The sequence below is a fragment of the Adiantum capillus-veneris genome, chromosome 5, assembly GCF_014529385.1.
Source record: "Adiantum capillus-veneris isolate H3 chromosome 5, ASM1452938v2, whole genome shotgun sequence".
NCBI classification, from domain to species: Eukaryota; Viridiplantae; Streptophyta; class Polypodiopsida; order Polypodiales; family Pteridaceae; genus Adiantum; species Adiantum capillus-veneris.
Window position 1 is genome coordinate 42966239 of NC_140935.1, and position 25426 is coordinate 42991664.

At 44.3% G+C, this 25426-nt stretch overlaps 1 protein-coding gene across 1 annotated transcript; it reads left to right on the forward strand.

Annotated features, from left to right (window-relative positions):
* Positions 1-21098: 21098 nt before the first annotated feature.
* Positions 21099-23019, forward strand: LOC147457208 (tubulin alpha chain). Its single transcript, XM_086513545.1, has 4 exons — positions 21099-21282; positions 21373-21607; positions 21733-22103; positions 22184-23019. The coding sequence occupies exons 1-4, from the start codon at positions 21190-21192 to the stop codon at positions 22838-22840; spliced, it is 1356 nt and encodes a 451-aa protein (XP_086369671.1). The 5' UTR covers positions 21099-21189; the 3' UTR covers positions 22841-23019.
* Positions 23020-25426: the final 2407 nt, after the last annotated feature.

The following is a 25426-nucleotide window of genomic DNA, read 5'->3' on the forward strand; positions in this document are numbered from 1 at the left end:
TTTTTACTCATTCTCTCATTTGTGCAATTGAAGAGTGCTCTTGCTCCATCTCCATCTTCTTCTTCTTCACCTCCTTGTGTGTGTGTGTGTGTGTGAGAGAGAGAGAGAGAGAGGGAGAGTGTGTGTGCGATCGAGCATTACGAAGGCACGACGGCGGCGAAGCGGTTGAGCGCGGCACGACTGCAGCTTCTTCTTCATCGCGGCGAGGAATCCACCACGAAGGCGAGCGTAGAGCGGTGAGTGACACACCCTTTGTTTTCTTGAGCTTGCTAGTTTAGGCTTGTTGTGTGCTTGGAGCCGTCTGTGGATCGCACACGGTGTATTGGCAAGTCCCTTGCTTTGACAGTGCGGCAAGGAGCGCACATTTTTGGCGCCGCTGTCGGGGATATGCCCTACACTAAGCTCGGTTAGCACTTTACGCTTCCTTGTGGTGCAATTTCTATCATAGGAAAGGCAGGGAAGGAGTGTGTGGAAGATTTCTGTTTTTTGCGTTTTCTGCAATTGCTGTCAAGTTTCAATTTCTGCTATTGTCTGCGTTTTTCCAATTTCTGCAATTTCTGCATTTTCAAGTTCGGCGTTTTCAATTTCTGCAATTTTCTGCATTTCTGTCAGTTTGCTGCAATTTCTGCGTTTTTCCTGCATTTTCTGCAATTTCTGCGTTTTTTCTGCATTTTCTGCGTTTTTTTCAATTTCTGTATTTTTTGCATCAAAAAAAAAAAAAAAAAAAAACGCGAGCGAGTGGGCGGCGATATTTTTCGAAAATAAAAAACGTGACTCTTAAAACGGACGGGTTGGTTTGTATAAAAGATAGATCGGGATCGGGATCATTTTCCCAAGCCCAAGCCCAAGCCCAAGCCCAAGCCCAGGCCTCAGTCCTATGATATATACTAGACTCACTCTTATATATATACCCTACTCCCTCAAGAGAGAATGAGAGCATGTGGGACAAGTCCTCCACTCTCCTCCTTTCTCTTCCCACTTGCACCCTTAGACTTTCTAGTTTGGGCCTAGTTCCCTACTGGAAATTGACAGTTTTAGGGATTCCGAGGGCATAGAGTGACCAAACGGAGGGCTGTAAAGCACGGCACGACCCTCTGACCGATACGCTCATTTCGAGCTATCACACAGCCCATTCCACGACACGCTCTAAAAATTCTAGCAAAAAAACAAACAAAAAACACGCTAAAAACTAGTCACAAGGCCTCCTAGAGCAGCTTTTTGACACCTTAGGGTATCAAAAGCACATGCACTTACGCTCTGGGCGGGTGCTAGAACACGAGCATATTGAGGGTGCCTCTGTTCATACGGACACCCATTACCCATCCACGATAAGCTCTAGACCCTCAGCGGGGACACAAGGTAGCACCACCCAAGACCCTAAAATAGCCGCTAGTGATTCCTCCTCCGACTCAGAAATCATGGAAGCATACCCTAACCAAAACACTGAGAGAGAAGGCCATGCACCTCCCGAAGCTCCACAGCCTAGTACTAGTATGTTTAGCCGTTTCATGGAAACATTAGGTAGAGCTACTCGCTCGGAACCTGAGGCAAATGAAGCACACGAAGGGGGTGGGGAAGTGGACTCTCCTTTCACATCGCACGTGGACCCCACACCCCCAAAGAGTGTCCATGTGGATATCCTACCAACTTCTTACCAAGAAGGCCCTGTTGAGCTGCCTCCTTCAGAAGTTCCCTCTAGAGTACCGTTGGTGGCAAGTAAAACCACGGGGAGCAACATTGCTTCTACCTCACAAGAAACCGTTAACACGTCGACTCTAGAAGGATTGTTCATTAATGATCATTGGACATACGACCTCCACACTGAGGTGTTGACGGATCTACACTCTGGCCACGCCTACCATGTAGGATGGATAGAGATTGTACAATCCACCTCTAGTGCCACGAGCATCGAAGAACAACAGAAAATGATCTGTAATGTTATCCATGGCATTATTCAATCAGAAAGGCAAAACCGAGGGGTAAATATACTCTCAACTGGCCCCATGAGATTTCTGGATACGAGCAAGGCTCAACAGCCTACTCTATCACAAATGGAGACTCCTCTAATGAGCCCCATGGACCCATCTTACGTCATTTCACCTGGGGTCTCTATGCAATCTGAGCCTCCAAGCGAAAACTTTAGCTTCCCTAACTTGGCTCAACCCTCTATCAAGGAAAACACAGTGCTCACTCCAGGGATAAGCCTGATAGAGAATGTACCAATGACATCTACGGTTAGCGCAGTGCCACTACCTAGTGTCGTAGTACCTAATATGGGGCCTCGACCGTATGTGCCTCTAGCCCCTTATGCACACATGGCCCCCACACCTCCAATAGTACCACTTGCTTATGCTCCTCGAGTGCCGCTCCCTAGCTCTTATCCGAGTGGACCTATGCCCGGTTATGTTCCATATCCTGCATCATCTACACATATGCCAAGACCGGTACCCATTCCTCTCCCACATATGATTCCAAGAGTACCTCCACCGGCCCTACCTCCTCACATAGGTGACTTGGCAGCGTTTGCTCAAACCATAGGTCGATCTATCGCAGAAAATATGCGTCATGCATCTGATAGAGAGCCTAGAAGTAAGGCAGTACAAATTGCCAAACTCACGCAAAAATTCAATGGGGAAGAAGATGCTAGGAAACACATTGAAGTGTTTGAACAAGTATGTGATTCCTTAGGGGAACGCAACGAACTACATAAGTGCAATGCCTTAAGCTTGACATTAAGTGGGAAGGCTGGAGATTGGTATAGGACCCTAAGGGTGGACGAGAAAACAATCTACCCTAACCTTCGAAGGTTGTTTCTAAAGGAGTACATACGAGAAGGTGTGCTTTGGGGTGTAGCATCTCAGCTACAGAAGGCCGAACGTAAGGAAGGAGAGTCAGTAAGGGACTTCATTAGTCGTCTAAAGCACTTAAACTCTCGCTGCCCTGTAAATGAGCGCTTCAACAATAACCAACTGCTTGATCGATTCATTCGAGGGTTGAGGAATGAAGGAATCTATAATGGACTAGTGATTAGAGGTATCACAACCTGGGAAGATGTCACTGCCAATGCAATCCAATTAGAGGACAACTTGATGATAGCAGGCATGAGGGTGTCTACTGACACGAGATCCACTAGCTCACAAGCCATTGAGTATGAACCCATGACTGCAAAGCCCATTGCCAATGAGCCAAAGGTATTTGAGACATTCTTGACAGACCTCACCAAGGCAATCCAAGAGTCTCTTAAGGATAATCGACCCCCTCAAAATAGTCACATGTATCCAAGAAGGGAGCAACAATGGTGTTCCATTTGCTTAGGTCCACATAGCACTAGTGAGTGCCCTACGTTTAGAGTAAAATTTAATGGAACTTGCAACGCATGTGGTAGGTATGGTCACCAAGCTAAGGATTGTTTAATGATCAAACGTATGATGGCAAATAGACCACCTGTAGCCTGGACGGATGTGCCTCGAGCTCCTGTATTGATGCCTACTCCACCTGTTGAGCAACTACCGCAACACATGGTCCCTAGATCTCAAAATGTTGTACAAGCTACACCGCTACCACCTCCTGTGCTAGGACCGCAGCCCCCGCATCCAAGAGTCGCCCCTATGAACCAAGTGGGTTGCGAGCCATCTAATGCTTATGCAGATGGTTGTGAGGAGGAAATAGACACTAGTATTGCCTACGGACTTGATACATTGGAAGAATGTCCTATATACTACATGGAAGATTGTTGGGGACAAGTCAAGCCGGTTTATCAAGCTGCTGCTCTCGCATCCAGAGGTCAAAATATCAACACCCAGGCTAGGAGGCCACCTCTTCAATGCTACGAGTGTGGTGGACCACATCGAGTAGCGGAGTGCCCTATTAGGCTGCAAAAGAATGCTGCACAGATGCAAATGAATCAAGGGAGCACGTCTGCAATGCCAATACTCACATGTAATCGTTGTGGCATAGATCACTTGATTGCCCAATGCCCCTATAACCCAAATGCGCCTAAAATCACACCCCTAAATTTGGTTGAAATTGCTAGTGTGACATCGCCAATACCACCCGTTGCACCCGCTTATGCGATTACACGGTCCATGCTTCAAGGGCCAGGACATATCCTCAAAGAGAGAGATACCGCGTCAGTTATCCAAGCAAAGAAAAAGAAGACACGAAGGAAGAAGTCGCAGAATACGGAAAATTCAAAACCAAGTTCCAAAACAAACATAGGAACAGGAGATGACCCCGTGTATATGAATGACCTCGAGGATGATTCAGATTCAGTCGAGACAATGGAGACTAGAACCAATACCACAAAGGGAAAGACCGACAAAGAAAACCGTAACATGGAACCAAATGAAAACCGAATAAGAGAAAATCATAAAGAGCCTCTGAAAACACCACAAGTGTTTCCAAATCCAATCCAAGACCCCCAAGATAAACCGCAGGGGCAAAAAGGGAAGAATCGTAAAAAGAAGATTGGGACTTACCCAAACCCAGTAGACGAGATTAAGCAGGTGAAACATCTAAGAGGTTTAGTGGAGGAGACTCAAAGGAAACTAGAACCAGAACCCATGTAGGTCAAAATTCATGACACAGTGTTTCCCACGCAAGTTCATCCACCCCACATGAACCATAGACCGTTAGCCATATCTAGTATCATCCAAGAAGGGAGTGAGGACAGGACATCAGAAAGTGAGCATACACCCTTCTTGTTGGAAAGGATGTTTAACGAAGGAATACCTGATCCCATTGAGGAATATGAGATTCCATCCTCACCAGTTCCTAGTCAAGGACCTACACCCTGCAAAACGCCAATGAATGTTGCCAAACTAGTGGACTTCATGTCTTCTGAGGTCCGAACCACGATCATAGCAAAGCTGTATGGAGATCCTGAGTTATTCCTTGCACTTCGAGCATTCCTTAACGGAGAGCTACGAACGGGATTACCGCAGTTTGCGCAACCAAATAGGCCTGACTCGATTATGATTGTTGAGGAAAATCATGTGCAATCACTTGACTTAGATGGACACGAGTCTGTGATCGAGGTACCCATTAACGAATTAGGCCAGTATTTTGAAGGCGATGAGTCTAATGCGACCCTACCCATCACTACCAAGGGATTAACTATAAAGGGAATTCTTGATGGTGGTGCGGGAGTTAGCATCGTTACAAAAGATTGTTGGGAATCCATGGGAAAACCCCGCCTCAGTGTTACTAACATTGTGGTAAAGATGGCAAATGGTACCATAGCCAAACCTATGGGGATGCTCAAGGATCTTAAGATCAAAGTTCTAGGACACAAGGTACGACATACGTTCATTGTAATGGATTTCTCTAAACACCTTATGTCATATGAAATGATTTTAGGACGACCATTCATGAGGGAAGCACAAATGGTTCACGATTGGTCTAAAAATCATGTCTATTTGCAATTCCAAGACTCTGTCCTTAGAGTGGATTTGGTGACTGGTAAGGTACACCCCTTAGGGAGTAAAACCATTATTGATCATCGCTCTGACACCACAGTTCACTCGGCCCCACTACAATATTGTTACACTTGTAAGAAGGATACAGACATTGGCCAAGATTCTCCTTATATGGATGTGTTACCGGGTATGACGGAATCAGACAATGTGGATTGGGTCCACCTAGCATCAACCATAGACACTTGGGGAAATAGAGGGACGACCTGGGTAACACCTGAGGGGGATGAAATGCCTATACCCTTAAATATGCTACAAGCAATGCATATCGCTTCCGACAAGACTCATCCTAATGTAACGAAGAAAACATACAAGTGGGTCCCTAAAGCTTCTTTAGTGACCATAGCTAGTGCTAAAAAATAGAAGCCCAAGAAAAGTAAGAAAATGTTGCGATGGATCCCTAAACGACTATTGGAAGCCCAAGGCTACTATCAAGGAAATGATCAAATCTGGGTACCCAAACGTAGATTGTACTCTTACCTATCACCTGACCCAAGTGAGCCCAATCCCGTAGCTCCAAAACGAATCAATGATCGTGGAAAGAAAAAAATCACAGAATGCTACACACCTAGTCCAGAGCTAGTTTGGGTACCAAAGAAAGAACGATTTGTCCCACCTAGCTCAGGAACAGGGAAATCAAATGAAGCTTCTTGCTCTTCATGTAGTTCCTATACGCAAATAGAAGCTTCGACACAACCTCCACCTACCACTGTACATATCCATCCAAGCACGAAAGAGTTTGCACCTTCCGGGGTAAGTTCACCACCTACAACAACGTTGCAAATAAAATCCTGGGAGAGTACCTTACCACCCTTGCAGCTTGACGAGGCACCTAGGGTAATAGAAAACTACTGGAAAAAATCCTCACCTATTACCAACTGGAACAATTGGTTTCAAAGGGTGACAAGCTCATTTCAAACGGTATGATCTACCCAAGGAAGGGGGGAATGTTTGTGGACATCCATCATTCACTTGCTTCCCTCTCAACCTTTTTCCCTGACCTCTCAATCTCCGATCTTAGGGAATGTATATATATAGCCTTATACTCACAAAAACAAAAAAAAAAGAGCAAGAGCAATTAGCAAACGAGTATGCACATTAAAAGTCAAAACATTGACTCAGACCTACACATGTCACATTTGGTACAGTGAAACAGAAACCTATGCCATAAAACACCTTTGATCCTCATCACTTGAGTGATGGAGGGTAGGTAAGATTAGTACGATAGGAGTGTTTCTGTTTTAGAGTTGAGTGATTAGCAAAGATCTCTTTTCCCACTAATGTGCCTCCTGGAGGTATTCCTTTTGTTTCCTAGTGTGTACAGGAGCGTGTTGCTATTGATAGGATTTGGACCTTCATGGAACCTTCAAATCAAGCGCGACCATCAACACAAACAGGTGTTTCTTGTCCATTAGCATTGCTCTTATCTTTTTGCATCTATGATTGTCTGCTTTGATTGTGATTGGTAGCATAATATTCAGTGCATTTGCTTAGTATCAAACATTTAATTCAATGTAATGTTTTGTCATAATCACTTGTCTAGGTTTAAAAATCAAGCAATCCGACTAAGCTAGTTTGACCAAGCTAGGTATTAGAAATCTTCTCTTAATACCATGGGGAATGCCTTCCTAATAAACAATGGTTACTTAGGTTCTTAATCCGATTTAGGCAGCATTGTATGAAATGTACTAGGGCTTTCTAGTGGGCTTAACCCTATTGACCTTTAGCGTAAGTATTATAAAGGGAGTTTACTAATGTGATGAGCCTGGGGAGGGTAACAGTGTTATATGACCCCCCAAAGTTACAAAATTTAAATGCTGAAAATGAACAAGCAAAAAATCAAAGTGCCACAATGTAAAATTTTAAGCTGGAAGAGAAATCTCAGCTTGATTTGGTACTTCACTCACATGTATCGCCTATGGTACTAGAGCCCTAGAGGTTCCCAGCGTGGGCGCTTTTCCTTGAAAAGCAAAAAACCCAAGGCATACAAAATAAGCACACACATCATAATTGAATCACTGTGAAAAGACCTTGGGGGGTCAAAGAAAAAGTAATCAGTCAGGCGATGATTTCATGAGAAATTCCTTTTATGGTAGCTTAACTACAAGGTTTTCTAGATATAGCCTCTAGTCAGCCCTTGAACATGAATACTTGGCTCTCGCGATTAAACAACTTAATTGACCACAGAAAATTAAGAAGCTTACCCATGGTATTAATATTCGATCTCTAGTGCTTTTCGACCGTCAAATTAGCGACCCCAGACTTGTTTAATTTTTTGCCTTTACATCTGTTTATGCATTTGATTACATTGCAATTTAATGTTCATTGCTATCAACTTGTTTGAAATTCTTTGACCAATCAATTTTTCTATCTAAAACTGCATATGCTTTTTAAGAGAATGCAATTACTGTGCCAATGTTGTTTGATTTTGCAGTGACTGAAGAAGGCTAAGGACATTCATCTCAAATGCTCTTCCACCTCGACGATCCAGCTTCAACTCAATAGCTTCCGAGGACGGAATCTACATCAGGAAGGGGGGCATGTTAACCCTCACGGCACACGGACACCACATCACCTACGACGGACGTGTATTATGTATTTGGTAGAGTCAGGTACCGGGCTTGTCGGACCAATAGGGAAAGGTAGAGTGATCGTCGATGAGAGGCGCACTTTAACTTGGACATTCAAGGGATTAGTTGGTTAAGCATGGGCGCCCAAGTGTGAATGGGGTGAGCTCCTATAAAAGCCAACTAAACCTAATTTTTACTCATTCTCTCATTTGTGCAATTGAAGAGTGCTCTTGCTCCATCTCCATCTTCTTCTTCTTCACCTCCTTGTGTGTGTGTGTGTGTGTGTGAGAGAGAGAGAGAGGGAGAGTGTGTGTGCGATCGAGCATTACGAAGGCACGATGGCGGCGAAGCGGTTGAGCGCGGCACGACTGCAGCTTCTTCTTCATCGCGGCAAGGAATCCACCACGAAGGCGAGCGTAGAGCGGTGAGTGACACACCCTTTGTTTTCTTGAGCTTGCTAGTTTAGGCTTGTTGTGTGCTTGGAGCCGTCTGTGGCTCGCACACGGTGTATTGGCAAGTCCCTTGCTTCGACAGTGCGTCAAGGAGCGCACATGCTTCAATTGCATCCGGGAACATCATCTACAACACCATCAAGCCTTGGCTACAAAGGCTCCAATGGCATAAACACCACCAACAACAAAATCTTGGGCAACCTTTAGCTTCACCTTTGCATGGCCCTCCCTCGAGAGAAGCAAGAAAAGAGACACACCATCGTCAAAACCCTCACTGGCTCCGAGCACTTTCCTCCTTGAAAAACCCTTCCTCGACCTTCTTCCTCCTCTCCAACCCCAAAAGATGCCCAAAACTTGCTCTCCAAAACCCCGTCGAACAAATTGCCCCCCCCCCCCCCCCTTGGGCATGCGAGTTATCCTCCTTATTTTTGGCTCCTCCTTCTATTTTAGGCCCCTCCTTTTTTGCATGTGATGTGCCGTTGCAGCCCTGCCTTGATCCCAAAGTCTTGCCTATGAACCACCGCTTCACTATAGCCTTAAGCCTCACTAGCACAGTTCCGTGACTGTGGGTACCGCCCCTTCATCAAAGTACTTGGCACCTTTACGGCACGCGGGAACTCTCCTACAAAATTCCACCTCATCACTGGCAAGCCCCACCACAACGAGAATCCGTTCTATCATCAAACACCAGCAGGGCACATTGTGCATGGCACGACCACCATCTCCCACACACGCACAGCGTTTGCAGGCCGGCAACATGGCAAGGCTCCACAAAACTCTTCCTCCATCCACTTCAATGACTACTGTGAAGTCCTCCTCCGCTATATATACCTCAAGCCCCTAAGTCAAAACAACACCTATGGGTTTTCTCAGCATCCACGTGGCATCACCCCATGTGAGCACTCCTTAGGCCTAAAAACTTAAAAAAAAACCCTATTTTTTAATATTTTTCACAGCCTTCCAATTTTTTCCTATAACTCCTATTGCTGATCCGCAAGATCCTATCTGTAGAGCAGGTCCCCATACTTGTCTTGGGCAATTGTGACTATTTTTTTGAATTTGCCAGACGCCTCGACTGGTGCGATCAAATTGGCAAAGGTTCATCTGCTACCACGCCACCTACCATTGGCACCAACTTCAACAGATCATAACTAATTGACCAGGCATGTGATCGACGAGCTTCACTTCCTGCTGACTTCACACCATGCACACCCCATCCTAGAACCCCGTGGAGCTTCAAAAAACACCAAATTGCACATTTTTGACGTGGAAAAACTGGCACCAACCCGAGCCCTAGCAAAACTTTGATTGTTGATATCTTGGCATCAAAGACTCAAATTGCCATTCTGAAAAGAATAGCAGGCTCCATAAATTGAGAACTACACGCCCATAGCCCCAAAGAGGCTCAGACTACCTGGCATCACTTGGCCTATTCGTCTCAAATCTGCAACCACCTCCAACTTCAAAGACAAATATCTTGTAGCCTATAGCTTCGTTTGATGAGCCGTCTAGGCCTATTTCTTTAGCACTTCAAGCTCTACATGTCAAAAAACAAAAATTTGATCACCCTTCATCTGCCACCTTGTCAGGCCCTATCCACATACTTTTTGGCATAAAGAACCACATAAAGCATACATATCCACTGCTACTTGCCTGCAGAAGCTCTTCCCATCTTCCCTAGCCCTCTTTGCATCTGTAAGCATACACATCATTGCATGTTCCCTCTACTAGGATCAATACACTTTGGCTTTCACCACCATCATCCAAAAGTATCCCAAAGGCAACGCCAACAACAACAAAGCTAAGGAGAAGGGAGATTATAAAGGCAAAAATAAACTCGATCTCTCTTGAAGAGCTAGAGCGTTATTGAAAAGATAACCGTTGTTTCAAGTGGGGGAGCAAGGGCATGCCTATCCTACTTGTTCCCACAAGAATACATGTAATGAGCCTCCTAGAGCTACCTTGGTTGAAATTCAAGAAGAGGATGCTCATCACGAAGGATCTACTCTATGACATGCTTGGGGAAAGGTAAGATAACATGATGCTTTCATTCTCTTTGACCCTGGTTCTACTCACAATTTCATATCCATAGAGTTGGCCACCAAGCTAGGCATCTACCATGCTAATTACTAAGCTATAATATGCTAATATGAAAGATTATGTGAGGATATGTACATCTTTCTTGTAAGACTACTCCTTTTTCCTCACAATCTACTCTCATACCCCGCTAGCTCTCACCATCTTTGAAGGTGTGTGAGGTCTTCGTTCTGAGACCATGAGGGAATTGATGTTGTGTTTTATAAGTGTTTTGCTTAGTGCTTGAAGCTTCCATCTTCATTGTACTAGCTAGTATTGAAGGAACACAAAGAATTGTATAGTGAAATGTCTCTTTTGATGGGAGGAACCATAATACAAGGCCTTTTGGAGGGGGGACCAGCTCCATGTAAATCCGGTCCTCAACTGTTGTCAACAGCGTAATTTCTCTCTCTTTTGAAGTACTGTTCCTGATATCTAACTAGGTGTTATGCTTTTTGTAACTCTCTCCATCCAAGCACTCTTCTTATTCTCATTAGGGATTTATTCTAATGAAATTATCACTATGTTCATGCTATTTTCCGCTATACACAAGTTACTAGGCCATTAAATGTTACATTGGTATCAGAGCTTCAAGATTTCTCTTTTCTTGCTCAAGAAGGGAGGTCCTCAAGCTAGCTATAAATGGTTGGTACTATTAATTGCATTTGAGTAAGTAGAATAGGGATTTTTCAGCCTTGCAGTGCCCCTGTCTTTGTGCAGATAACGGGGCATCACCGTGGTCTTAATAGTGGAGTCCTGTAGGGCTTGCCTACAGCTTAACCACTATTGAGCTATTAATTAGAAGCTTGACAAGAGCCAGTGCTGTTTTAGTGTTGAACGACCCTCTCTTCTATTCCTTGCAATTAATGGTATTCGAGCCACGAGTACAACAGCTTGAGTGCTTTTTATAAAGGGGTAAAGAGGAGTAGCAACTAGGGATTGAAGTGCCAAAGTACACCTAAAAGTTTTTAGAATGGCTGACAATAGTAAAGAGAGTGAAATTAATGTTGATAGCTTTGACTTTCCTAATGAGCAGACTACTCATGATGCCCCTATGCTTGTTAACTACCTTGTTTCTAGGCTTCAACAAGCCATGGGAAATCCATATCTCCAAAGTGAAGTGCAACGGTAGCTTCATGCTCATGGGATTCTCCAAGCTCTCCACCATGACAAGAGAGTACCTAGGAAGCCTCCTTGTGAGACTCCCAAAAGAGGCCTCTCTCCAATTTGGGAAGAAGAAGAGGATCCATATGAAGGGCTGAGAAATTTGCTTCTTGATGCTGCATCTCCTTCTCAAAAGAGAACTTGAGAGCCCCCACCAAAGGAACGAGAAAGAAGTGAGTCTCTGGCCACCTTGGTGGAGATGGCTCCATGAAGACGGCGGTGTCGGGGGATTTGTATTCAAAAGGTGAGCTGGGAAGGCAAAGGGCCCTTGGCTATGAGAGGTGCGAGGAAAAGAGTTGCAGCAGACACAATCAATGGAGACAGAGCTTTAAATAGACAGTTTGATTCAGATTTTGAACCTTGATAACTCAAATCAAATACTTAATAGTATCCCTATTTAATCAAATGTTAATGGAGGAGTTTATGCTCCTTACAAGGTTTATCATGCCTTAATCCAAGTGCTAATTAAGAAATCAAATGTCAATAATGATGGTAATGTCTGGTCCGACGAAACAATACCAAATAATCTCTTTTGCCTTAATCGGTCTGCCAAAAACTGCCTTGATCTGCTTCGTTTTCCTTCTGCTGCTTCAAGGTTATGAAAAAGTTGATTTTCCTTCCGCTATGGCTATGGGAGCTTCGACTTCAAATGGCCTTAGAAGTTTTGATTTGGATTAAGATTGTCGGCTTAAGATTACGTCTTAGGTTTGTGGCTTAAGATGCTTAGCTTAGGATTATGGTATAGGTTTATGGCTTAAGATGTTCGGCTTAGGATTATGGCTTAGATGAATGAGAAGAAGAGAGAGGATCAAGGAGACTTGGAATAAGCAGGTTCTCAAGCTTGGTTAAAGAAATCTTAGGATTATTGGACGGCTTATTTTTGGATTTAAATGGGCTTAGGCCGCTTAGATTAGGATTAGATAAGATTAGAATGAACTATGGAAGCTTGGGTTTAGAGCTTAAGGCCTCTGGCTCTCTTCCCAAGAGAGAAGAAGAAGGAATTTGAATGTATCAAGAAGGTTTAGCTTAAGCCGATTATGGAAGCTTGGCTTCGAGAACTTATGATTAAGATGTCTAATGAGATTCGAGGAGAGCCCCCAAAAGAGCCAGTTCCCCTTTTTATAATAGCCCACTTTTGAAAGATTGCATGGACTTGCCTTGCTAAATATGGCCAACCCATTAGCGACATTGCTAATGGGTAGCACCCCTTGGTGACATGGCAACCAAATTCGGACTTGCGCCAAATCGAGCGGGAGTGGCTTCAAATAGGAGCACGTTGGCGACTCGAGAAGCTTTCGTCTCTTGGGTGAGCTCATCCGAGCACTGATGTGCCCTGCGCGAGCAGAAATCTCCTTCCCTACGCCCTCGCTGGTTGCACATCTCCACCATGCCCTCTTTTTGTTCCTTTTTTCCACTTAGGTTAGCCATTGGGTGGCCTTTGAGCTCATTATGGGCGGCCACTAGCTTAAGTGGGCGGCCCTTTGGCTTCATAGATTGGGCCCTTGGCCATGGGCGGCCGCTTACTTCAAGAGCACCACATTTGGGCATACATATCGAACAAAGCAATGCCTGCACTCAATGAATTGCACTATGAACTCATCAAGATCTTTTTGTGCTTTCGTTACGGCACCATAGTAGGCATACATGTCTCAAAACCTGGCCAAGGCAATGCCAAGCACGACTTTGGTTCCCCACAATTCGGCTTACATGTCAGACATTATATGTATATAAAAAAAATGCTTCCGTTTCGGCCCACATTTGGGATAAATATCGGGCATTGCATTGCATTAATCGTGTATACTAGCCAACTTGAAAATACATTGCTAGTGAAAGACGGCCTTTGGTTGCCACCATACTTGGCTCATATACTGACCAAGGCATACATTATGCTCCGACGACTCCATTTCCTAGAACCTGGTTGAAGCTCAAAAAAAATTACCAAATGAACTTGACTGATCAAGGCAACCAGAGTGGTACAGAACTGGCCCCCGCTGATACTTAAACTGGCCATATCTTGTCAATCGAAACCGCGATTGACGAACTAGAAAGACCAACATGCTCCTGGAAGTGAGAACTTTGGACCCATGCATTCTTATCATCTTTGACCCTTTATCAACAGCTACCCAATTCGGTATAGGCTACTAACTCAACTTCAAACTGGCATAACTTCCTCTATGTAGCTCTGATTGACGAGTTGTAAAGACAAGCCTGTAGAGCCCTTCAAGCACTTCAAATTTGATCAATAAAATCCCAGCTATAACCACTTCAAACATACTCACTGTTTAGCATTACCAAGACATCTTTTGGCCCTTAGAGCCGCATGTGGCACACTTTTAACTTAAAATTGGCTTGTTAGCAAGCCCTTATTACTGCTGAATAATCATGTAGGATTCAAATAAACCTGACTGGCATCCACCCCCTCCGAACCTGCACAGCCTCTAGCCTGTGCCATTTGCACTAGTTAATCAGCTTCATCAAAATCATCATCAGACATATCATCTGATGTATATATAACATGATCCTCTAGAGGTGGATCTGAATGGGAATCTTCAAGAACAATCATGTGTATAAATGTAGGGCTTCAAACAAGCAGATACAGAGCATGTGTCACATGTGGACCTAGACTGAATGCACATCGGGTGCCCTCATTGAAGAAGAAAATCTACGAAGGTCATCAAGTGTATCTTCCAGAGAATCATGTGCGACGTGATGGCTTTTTAGGAAGAGAGCCACCGAGCATGTTTGCACAAGCATGGTTAGAGCAGAAGGAGATGTGTGATTACGGTTTGCCCCCAGGGATGAAGAGACTCTCTGTATGGTACGAGTTACCATATTGTCCCCAACTCATGATGAATCACTTGCTCGATCCAATGCACATATTCAAGAATGTGGGTAATCTACTATGGGACCATCTGACCGGCAAGAAAGATACTTTGGGAGCTCGGGTTGACTTAGAAATGTGGATCGTATGGAGCAATATTGGCTGCATACAACATCTGATGGATCGATAAAACTCCCTAAAGCGCCATGGATTTTCACAAGAGCCCAAGAACGCAAAGTAAAAGAGACCATTCGATCTTTGCGGACCCCCACTAGCATATATGCACTTGCTTCAAACGTGTTTTACTAAAGAAGGAAAGCTTACTGGTTTGAAGTCACACGACTGGCATAAAATGTGCCAGGTATGTTCATAGTGGAATATACCATAGTGGGAATTGTGTAACAAATTCGTGTGTGGACTTTGATATCATTGCTGCACGTGTTTTGCAGTTTATTTTACCGGTGGCCATTGAGGGATGCTTGTCTCTTGACGTCTGTAACACAATCTACAAACTTGCAAAGTTGGTGCAATGGATCTCACAAAAGGAGATCAACGTAGACTCCATACCATTCACCAAACTAAACGCTGCGGAGGTTGTGTGCATGTTTGAGAAACACTTTCCTAATACCATGCTAACCATTCATGTGCATCTTCTTGTTCACGTAGTTGATGAGGTGGAAATAGCTGGCACAGTACATTCCATATGGATGTTCTTTTTAGAATGTTTCATGAAAACGCTCAAGGCATATGTGCGTCAGAAGGCACGTCCGGAGGGTAGCATGGTAGAAGGTTGGCTGGTATTAGAGTCCCTAGTGTACATTGGAGAGTGGCTACACGGATTTGATAAAGCCCGAGACACGCTATAGCGAACCATAGATGATGAGCGCATATATGGGATTTTCATGTGCAATCTCAGTGTTGAGAAGAAGATGATGGAAGATCTAGAGGCTAAATAAACCGATTTTGCATGCTTCACAATCCAGTGATGAAAAAGTGGATTTCACAATATGAGGATGCAAAGCAAGAGCGACAAAGGGCACGAATCGAGTGGAGACGGGGAAGACTACCATCGATGCACTATCCGACAACCGGGGAAGACGACCACCGAGGCATGCTATAAGAGATTTTGAGGATCAATTATAGAGGATTTTTTGTCGAGTTGTTTGACGTGCAATGGTTCAAGATAATCATGGAGGGTCGCAACGCTACTGTGCGTAGAGGAGAGTCTCGTTTTCTTGAGGTGGATTCAACTAAGAAATGGACTGACCTAAGAGATACTTTCGTACTACCCATGCATTGTGAACAAGTAAGTATGTAAATAGTTAACATCCAATTTTAGAAGTTATGTGCTTGGAAGCTCTCATGTAAGTTATGTGGTGCTGGCAGGTGATATTTCATCCTACAAAGTCTGCATCAAACTGGTGGTACGTCATAGAGGTAGCCCCTTGTAGTACACGGATGTATGAAGTCTACCATGTGCCAATCTGCACAGCAGCATCAATGGAGGAGATCGGAGAAGATGCTCAGTCAGAAGCCGCTGAGGTGGTGCCAGACGAGCAGTTGCTACTCTCTATGGGGTGCATGCAGAGGATATACAAAATGAAATGGAGGACATCTGTTTAAATGGGAGAGATCTATATAGATATAAGAAGTTATGTTGAGCTTTGCGAGGATGAGATAGAGACCTCTTAAAGCCATAAATATTGTATTTGAACAATCTAGCTCCGTTTTATAATGTATATTGTATTCACGTGGCTTTTTGTCCATTTCTGTCTATATGCATCATTGCGTCATTGTATTTAATGGACATTGCATCATTGGGTCACTATATTTAATGGTCTTTGCATCCACTCCAGGTACGTATGCTCTAGGTATGTTCTCACAAGCAGGGACGGCGACACTGCGCTCCGAGTGGGATGGAGACTGAAGCTGCAATCACGAAGCTAGTCTGCTCAATATAGATGCTTCTCGTCCCACCGCTAGATCTAGTTGATCTGGTGAAAGAGACACTAAGAAGCACTACTACTGCTTCTCAGCGTCTCTTTCACCCGATCACTTAGATTTAGTGATGGGGCAAGAAACTTCTATGAGTAGACCTTCGCAATGCAGCTTCAATCTCCATCGCACACGGAGTGCAGCGCATTTACAAATTCATAGAAATTCAACGAAATCTCTCTACACAAGAATCCCTCCCCCTTTATGAGTCCTCTCTCTGTCTCTCTCTCTCTCTCTCTCTACTTTTCCATGTTTTCTTCTCCATTCATTCAATATTAAGTTTAAATGTTCGTGTGTTTAATGCAGGTATGGATGATGAGGAGTTTCTTTCTTCTTTGTCACCCCAGCAGAGACAGTGGTACGTGGAGCGTCATCGCTCTGGCGCACCATTGTGCGTTCTTACTCCAACTGCGTCTCCCTTTATTTCGGAGCATTCAACACACTCTGAAACTTTGGTGTCGACGAGACGATATTCACACTCGTCTAGACACCGGTGCTCTAGTGGTGGCGACGACGGTTGTTGTGGGGATGCCGCCGCCGATGCCTCAACATCGCCTCGTGTTGGACGAGGCTCTTTACCCTCCCCGACACCAGCCATGACATTGCCATCTACACCAGGTTTTGCGCGGCTGACGGCCGTTCCTAGCGGCTACACACCACTAGCTACTCCTCCAAGAGTCACTCCAGTCCACACTCCTCGCTTCGGGGCCCAGACTTGACTAGAGACACCTGACGTCCGTACCCCCGTCGTCACGCCGCTAGAGACCCCTGTCGGGACACCCAAGTTAACGCGTCACCAGCGAGAGGACTTGCCTTGCTCCATCGACTTTAGCGGCGGCATCATCTTGGATGATGAAGGCAAGAAGGCGATCTCGCGCATGTGAGGTCTTTGCTCTCAGGTGTTTAGACACTACATACTAAACACCTGGATTGAAGTACCAAGTGATTTAAAAGACAGATTCATCAGCATGCTTCATGACAAGTTTCCCATTCCAACATGGGATGACTGCTTCAATGAAGATGTGATGAAGGTTCGAATGCACGAATACTGCAAGCACAAGCGTTCCGAAGTGCAAAAAGCAATTAAGCATGGGTGAAACAGACCAGATTGGCTGGCCAAAGAAGATTGGAAGAATGCGAAGAAAGCACGGTGCGAGAATCCTGACAAGTGGAAGCAACAAAAGAAGGTAGCCAGAGCGCGAGTAGAGGCAGGGAGCTCACACCACTTGGGGAGCGGCGGGTGGGCATCATTTGAGGCCGATTTTGTAAGTGTCTTCGCATTTCTCTTTAGGTTTGATATTTTAGGGGTTTAGGGGTTTTTAAAATCTAACATAATGGATTCTTTGTATATTTTGACAGTGGTCGATGACAGGCCATGACTCCACACCATACGAGCACGAGTACACAGGTAGGAAGGGCTTAAACGCCCTGATGGACATTCTGAGTTCTCGCGACGGCATGGTTAGTATTAGGGTTTACTCTTTTCTATTTGTTGTATTGTTTTATAAATTATATGTTTATACTTATAGAAAGCTGTCTTATTGTTTTTTTTTTGCGGAATCCGATAGATACGCCGCTTGGACGCGATGAGACGTCTGATTAGACGACTTCAGTCTAGCCGTAGCTAGATAGCATTAGTTTCCTTTTGTCATAGCATATGTATCATGAGATGATGTTTATACATCTTTTTGAAAACCATGTATATTTTTTCAATAATGACAATGGTGTTGTAAGTATTACATTTGCAAAGTTTGACAATCAAGTGATTTTGCCTATGATGTGTACAATTTTGTATCTTTATTCTGCAAACAATACTATGGATGATGGAGTTAATGGTTATATTGTCTTGTGAGTGACTACTTTGGGTCTATATCTAAGCTTGCACTTTCTTTCAAAGGTGAATCAATTATTGAAACATTCAATATGGTTGATGGGTGGCAAGGCATTGAATGCCCTGCCACCAAAAAAAAATTCTCTCGGATGTCGCTACGAATGTCACTATATAAGGCTTTGCATGGTCACTAAAAACGTTGCTATAGGTGGCCTGTAAACGTCGCTATGATCGTCGCTATATAGCACGTCTATAGCGACGCTTACAGAGACTGTTATAGAGACGCTCATAGTGATGTTCCCGCATCCACAGTCTTAGCGACACCAGGGAGTATAAAAACTTTATGTATTTCTGTCGCTAACAGCATCACAAGTGCACACAACCTCTTGTAGTGTGCTTTCATGATCCCTTACATTTCATTCATGTCTCCACTGCTAAAAATGAGCAAATTCAATTGGAAAGAATTTTTGAAGCCTATCAAATGATTCTTGTGGAAGAGCGATACTAAAGCCACAACCCCTTGCCAATGGGGGATATGGGAATGGATAGAGAGACCAAAGAAACAAGGCAGCATTGGGATCATTGACCCATGCTACATGGAAAAGCATTGTGTGTCAAACTAGCGATCTCATTAATAGACCAAAAGAAAGAATGGGCCATCATGGCTTGGGATATGATAAACAAAGCAGAGCTTGCCTCTAAAGGGGCACTTGGAAGGAGGCCATAGTGCACGATAAGCTTTTGGCACCTCTTTGGACATTCATTAAGCTTGGCGGTAGCATAGGGGAGCTAGCATGAAAGTGTAACAAAGCAACTTCATCCTTGGAATGGGGGGAGAAGTTCAAATACTTTAGGGGCTCCTCTCTCCACTGGTCCCCCTGGCTCTCCAAACTTGGAAGGGGTTCTTTGAAACCTTTTTGGAGGGAACTTACTTGCGAGATAAGCAACAAAGGGATATCTAAACTATCTCTCCTTTGGAAAGATAGAAACCTTTGCTAGAAGGATGTGGAGCTTTTAATGCTTTAACATAATGTGGGTTTGTACAAAAGGATTCTGGTTGGTAGACTCTTGGAAGTGTTGTCTTTATCACCTATACCCGTCGTTGGGTCAGACATTGATTGGAAAGACTGGCATTGGCAAAAAGATAGAGTGTTCATGTCGTTTCCCAAGACCCAGGACAACTATAGTGAGCTAGCTCACAAAGCAAAATGGTTCGCCTTGGCACTCACCAAAATATGGAATAAAAATTTGTCGAAAGAGCGTTGGTAACGGAGTGTTAATGCCATTTGGAGATCAAATTGCCGAAATACATGAAGTTTCTGGAAGGTTCTTTGGGGCACCATTCCTACTAGGAGGTGCATGCTTCAAGGATTGGCACTGATTTCTTCTGGTTGTAGATCAGCTTTTGAGGACCCCCTACATCTGTTTAGCAAGTGCCTTTCCTCGCGGGGACTAGCCGCTAAAGTATGCAATTGGGTTTGGAAGACTTGGAAGATTATATTCTTTACAAGTGACCTCATATTGGGATCGAGAGCGTAGTTCTCAAAGCCAAGCCATTATGATGTGCACCCAAATCACAAGAGTTTGTAACATTAATCAGGTCTAGAAGTCTAGGAGCCTTTGGGACTTCGAGGCAAAACTGTTTGTGGCTCAATCTGATGACATTGTGTGTCTAAGCATCGAGCTCATTCATCTTGTAGAAGCCAAGAGAGGGACATCAATTAATGTTAAAGAGTGATGAGGAAAGTTGTGGCATTTGTTGTGCCCATTAATGATAAAAAGGGCCCTTTGACACACATTCGACCTTTTGGTGGGCCTATGGGGGAGCCCTCTAAGAGCACCTTCGCATAGATCGGTTTATCACGTAGCTCAAAGAGCCTCTGGTTCAAGATAGCACGCAGCTCAAAGAGCCTCTGGTTCAAGATAGCACGCAGCTCAAAGAGCCTCTAGTTCAATTAGACACACTTTCCATACACCATTCAGAGGCCCCCATCCTCCACCAGGTTGGAGAATGGTTGAACCACCCTCTACATTCGTAGTTGCACAATTTGACCGGTTTGGTGGAGTCAACCATGTATTTTTAGCACTATTTTCAACATTGTTTGGTCACCTTACTTGTGGAGCTCATTGACGTAGCAAGTTTTTTTCTCGATCACCTCACTTGTGGAGCCGATTGACTAGCAAGTTTTTGGCTCAGTGCAATGCTTTTGGGCATGCTATGGGCTTGCAAGGCATCTTTTGGAGCAGCCCTTGATAGACTAGAAGGCCACGTTCATAAAAACGCTTGTAGCACTATAGGGTATGGAAAAGCGCTCTAAGAGCCTAATCTCACTATGCAGTAGTGTGATTAGTGGTGTTATAGAAATCCCTAAACTAAGAAAGATTGCAACTTGCTTTCATTTTCCCCTAAATGTTCGTAATCTTTTAATTTATCATATAAAAAAGGTGTGTACTATTAAGAGTATTAAGAGCTTATGCTTGGTTCACCTTCCTTTGTAGGGGGTCAAAAAGTACACCTACTTTGAAGGGGGAGATATATTTAATTTCACTAAACGGAAATCATGTTTGTGTGTGACCACAACATGTCCTATGTACCATTAATCGTTTTAGATATGAGCGGGCGTGGGACGCCGTTGGTAGTTCGCTCCCCTCGCGCCTCTCGCGACCTCGCAAACTTCTACATATGCACACGATGCGCCGTAAGAGAGTGCGCAAGAGAGAGAGACCCAGCCCTTGAACGCAGGCCTCGACCTCTGCTTTCTTCTTATCCTTCTTATCCTACCGTTATTCCTTCCTCGCCAACAGTATGAGAGAGTGCATCTCCATCCACATCGGCCAGGCCGGCATTCAGATTGGCAATGCGTGCTGGGAATTATACTGCCTAGAGCATGGAATTCAGGTAATTAATTCAGACTCGTTTTCTTAAGAGACTACGATGCATGCATGCGTGTATGATAAATTGCTGTCTGGTGGGTGTGCGCATGCGCAGCCCGATGGGCAGATGCCGAGCGACAAGACAGTGGGAGGAGGAGATGATGCCTTCAACACCTTCTTCAGCGAGACAGGCGCTGGGAAACACGTGCCGCGTGCCGTCTTTCTGGACTTGGAGCCCACCGTCATCGACGAAGTGAGGACCGGCACTTACCGCCAGCTCTTCCATCCTGAGCAGCTCATCAGCGGCAAGGAGGACGCCGCCAACAACTTTGCGCGCGGCCACTATACCAGTAATCAACCATCCCTTCCTTCCTCTATTATCAATTTATTACCGTCTGCTTAAGTAAATAATATATGCCGCTGCTAATTAATGCCTTAATCACTTGCTAACTAGTGTCGTAATTACTGCACGCAGTTGGCAAGGAGATCGTGGACCTTTGCCTGGACCGAATCCGAAAGCTGGCCGACAACTGCACAGGGCTGCAGGGATTCCTGGTCTTCCACGCAGTGGGCGGTGGCACCGGCTCTGGCCTTGGCTCCCTGCTGCTGGAGCGCTTGTCAGTGGACTACGGAAAAAAATCCAAGCTTGGCTTCACCGTCTACCCCTCTCCGCAGGTCTCCAATGCCGTGGTGGAGCCCTACAACAGCGTCTTGTCCACCCACTCCCTGCTGGAGCACACTGATGTGGCGGTTATGCTCGACAACGAGGCCATCTATGACATTTGCAGGCGCTCCTTGGACATCGAGAGGCCTACATACACCAATCTCAACAGGCTCATTTCTCAGGTAAAAATGAGCTTCTCTTTCTTGCTGCATGCCTTTCCATTATGCTGTGGCTCATGTATAGTGTATACATATTGCTGCAGGTGATCTCCTCCCTCACAGCTTCACTACGATTTGACGGAGCCCTCAATGTGGACATAACAGAGTTCCAGACCAACCTGGTGCCATACCCACGCATTCACTTCATGCTTTCATCCTATGCGCCTGTGATATCGGCAGAGAAAGCCTACCACGAGCAGCTGTCAGTAGCAGAGATAACCAACAGCGCATTTGAACCTGCGTCGATGATGGCGAAATGCGACCCGCGGCACGGCAAATACATGGCCTGCTGCATGATGTACCGAGGGGACGTGGTGCCCAAGGATGTGAACGCATCGGTGGCTACCATCAAGACCAAGCGCACCATCCAGTTCGTGGACTGGTGCCCCACAGGCTTCAAGTGCGGAATCAACTACCAGCCGCCGACAGTCGTGCCGGGCGGGGACCTGGCCAAGGTGCAGCGCGCTGTATGCATGATCTCTAACTCTACTAGCATTGCCGAGGTGTTCTCCCGGCTGGACCACAAGTTCGACCTCATGTACGCCAAGCGCGCCTTCGTGCATTGGTACGTAGGTGAGGGTATGGAGGAGGGCGAGTTCTCGGAAGCTCGTGAAGATCTGGCCGCCCTCGAGAAGGACTTCGAAGAGGTGGGTGCCGACTCCACTGAAGGTGACGGAGAAGATGAAGGAGAGGAATACTAGCTTCATCATGCTCCTAGCTACAGTAGCTTCCATGCACGCAACGCAACCAGCTAATAATACATAATAATAATAATAATAAATTAATAATAATACAACGAAGTCACAATAACACCAATAAAACTATCGTGTAGCCTTCCACTACAATAAAAAAAACAGACGACTGTGATGTTATTTCTTTTCTTTATGTGCATGAAAATGTGCTTTCAAATTCAACTATCCTAATTTCGAATTGACAAATTTAATTCTCCCTTTTGACCCCCCGCCCCCCCCTCCCTCCCCTTACAAAACTCGTCTCTTGGTATTGTTTGTACGACGTTGAAAGCCTCCCTCCCTCCCTTTCTATTTTTTATACTAATTTTTTCTCATTGTAATGCTTTTTTTCTTTGGTTGGGTGCGGTCCAAAGTCATTTGATACAGGTTAGAAGGGAGGTATAAGAACTACATCCACTATAATTTAAGCCTCCTCCCTCCCTCCCTCCCTTCCTCCCTCTATATTTTTTATACTAATTTTTTCTCATTGTAATGCTTTTTTTCTTTGGCTGGGTGCGGTCCAAAGTCATTTGATACAGGTTAGAAGGGAGGTATAAGAACTACATCCACTATAATTTTATTCACATCTTGCACTAAATTTTGCAAGCTTCCTAACATTGTATTTACAGTTTTACTCAAGGTGGCCCAAAAATTAGTCGGAGCATGTCATCAAAAACATTCTCTACCCTCCCCAAACAATTTAAGCCCTTTGTAGTCCCCATGGACAGATGAGTCAGTACCAAGTTCTGCGCTGAGTTTGTGTCTCTGCCACCACCTGTAGAAGACAAGAGACACATAGTGAGAAGATGTCAAAAAGAGATATCATCAATCAAAGAGTATTAACAAAAATTGTGCAGGGAGTATGCAAACAAATATCTCCTCATGAACTGAATTAGATAGTCTCTTTACCTCGCATATAAAAAAAAAATTCAAATGTTTCGAATAACTTTTTTCCCTGTAATTCAAGCATCCTCAGACTATGCAACTTGCACGTAAAGTCAATGTCCCAAATTAATGTACTTAAAAACAAATTCAAGCTGAAAATAGGGAGAGAATGTGATCTAAGAAGACCTCTTTATCAGGAAGTTTAAGGGAGTCAAATCTCTAGTATGAAGAAAGCAATCAAAGAACATGCAAAACGGCTAGTTTATTTAAATTCAAATTTTTCTCTCAAAATGAAATTTAAAATCTAGTGAGAAGTTAAACCATATCATGTAGCATATCTTCGGAAAGAGCTCGGTGTGTAGATTACATGTCATAAAAACTAATATCTAATTCTCCCAAATCATTTTCTCATGTTAAACTGATCATTTAATATGGGGAAGTACTAGGGGAGTAAGAGCTAGAATATTGGTAAGGCTGTCAGACCGGTCTCTGTAGGGATCTAAACGAGGGAAAATAGGGATCCAAAGGGGATAGTCTGCAAAAGAGCAATGTGCTTCGATGGGGCTTGAAAGAAGCTCCATTAAGACTTCGATAGGCTAAAGCTCCTATATTTAATTCAATTGTCCAAAGGCCAAAGTAGGGAAAATTGGATGGTCATGGGAAGACTAAAGAGTCTTCCCGCATCCCTAGGAAGGAGGGGGCGAGCCCTAATGATAGGGGATGAGACAGAAACGCACACACACATACACTCAAGCTCTCCCCAAAGGGAAGAATGGAAACATGGCAGGCTCCTAGGCCAATTGCCCCCAATTATTTCCCCTCAAATCCTATTGGATGGCCATAGAGGTGGACCAGTGAGACTTAGGCTAGAGTAAAACTAGTCTAATCAATTAAAAAATGCTTGATAAAAGAACCAATGAAATTAAGCTTCCTAGAAGACTATTGGACAGTCTACTAAGGGGTCCAATGAACATCCACATTAGGAAAGAAATGGACTCATTTTCGGGCCTTTTAGCTCTAGTGAGAGAATGCTCCTTACACAATAGGAAGAAAGCTAACGTTACGTTGAAAATCCTTTTTTCATTTTTGAAAATATCCATGAAAAACATTTTGGTGAAATTATCATTGTCATGAGAAAAGTGAGGTACTTGATAATGACATCTTGCACAAGTACCTAGCGCCTTTTTATGACCAGTTGTTTCTATCTTGCACAAGCATCAATCACCTTTTTATGAGGTACTCGCAATTCAAATTCGAACGGGTTTTACTTGATAGCGATTGATAGATATTATTTAAGACTATGAAGGGGTCAGAACCAAGCGAATAAAGGCCCATGAGGGGTCTTGGGAGCCTCTATTCGCTTGGATCTGACCTCATGAGACCCTAGGCTTAAAACGGTTGTATCTTGAGCTAGAGACGTTGGATTTCAGTGTTTTAAAGTGCTATCCTAAGGTTTTTTGACGTACCGGATGCATCCGTGGTGTTCTTTTTGTATTTTGAAAACATATCTTATGTGTTTTCTCTCATCGCACTTCACATCACTCATTAAGATTCACGGACATGGATTTTGGTGCACACTTAAGTTGGGCTATTGAAAAGCATTTTGTACCCGGGGAGGTCACCTAATAAAAATGTAACCTATCACGTGAGTTCAACAAAACGATTTTTAAA

Bases quoted from the DNA above. Each gene is read 5' to 3' on its own strand.
- LOC147457208 (XM_086513545.1), top strand. From the start codon at position 21,190: ATGAGAGAGTGCATCTCCATCCACATCGGCCAGGCCGGCATTCAGATT. The intron at 21,608-21,732 runs GTAATCAACCAT...TACTGCACGCAG, and splicing joins TGCGCGCGGCCACTATACCA to TTGGCAAGGAGATCGTGGAC. The intron at 22,104-22,183 runs GTAAAAATGAGC...ATATTGCTGCAG, and splicing joins TCAACAGGCTCATTTCTCAG to GTGATCTCCTCCCTCACAGC.